The sequence below is a fragment of the Sinocyclocheilus anshuiensis genome, unplaced genomic scaffold, assembly GCF_001515605.1.
Source record: "Sinocyclocheilus anshuiensis isolate Anshui unplaced genomic scaffold, SAMN03320099.WGS_v1.1 scaffold1994, whole genome shotgun sequence".
NCBI lineage: Eukaryota > Metazoa > Chordata > Actinopteri > Cypriniformes > Cyprinidae > Sinocyclocheilus > Sinocyclocheilus anshuiensis.
The window spans coordinates 122,668-123,183 of NW_015548215.1; the positions used below are offsets into that span (position 1 = coordinate 122,668).

The following is a 516-nucleotide window of genomic DNA, read 5'->3' on the forward strand; positions in this document are numbered from 1 at the left end:
TGATGATCCTGATGATGCTGATGCTGATGATCCTGATGATGCTGATGCTGATGATTCTGATGATGCTGATGATGCTGATGCTGATGATCCTGATGATCCCGATGATGCTGATGATGCTGATGATCCTGATGATGCTGATGCTGATGATCCTGATGATGCTGATGATGCTGTGTGTGTGTGTTTGAGCAGCTGCTGGAGCTGGGCTTTCAGAAGGACATGGCCGACTCTGCGCTGAGGCTCATGGGAGAGGATCTGGCTCAGGCCACTCAGATGCTGCTGGATAACCAGGGTGTGGTTCCTCCGGAGCTCCTGTCTCCATCACCTCCATCCTCCTCCTCAGAGGAGCCCAGCACCTCCTCCGACTCCACCGGTGAGACCCTGACCAGTGTTATCAGTGAAACACACACAACATATGAGCAACACACAGAAAACAACTACATCTTTTCAGTTTTTAAAAACGTTTTACATTAGAAAAAAAAATAGATTGAAAAAAAAAATATATATATATATATATGG

General features: G+C 46.1%; 1 protein-coding gene across 1 annotated transcript in view; it reads left to right on the plus strand.

Moving 5' to 3' along the window:
* The window catches only part of LOC107653883 (NEDD8 ultimate buster 1), a 13,010-nt gene that overhangs the window by 11,317 nt on the left and 1,177 nt on the right, over positions 1 to 516 (plus strand). Inside the window, exon 13 of the mRNA XM_016440752.1 lies at positions 190 to 370. Within this exon, the coding sequence (XP_016296238.1) occupies positions 190 to 370 (181 nt within the window). The remainder of the gene's footprint in view (positions 1 to 189; positions 371 to 516) is intronic.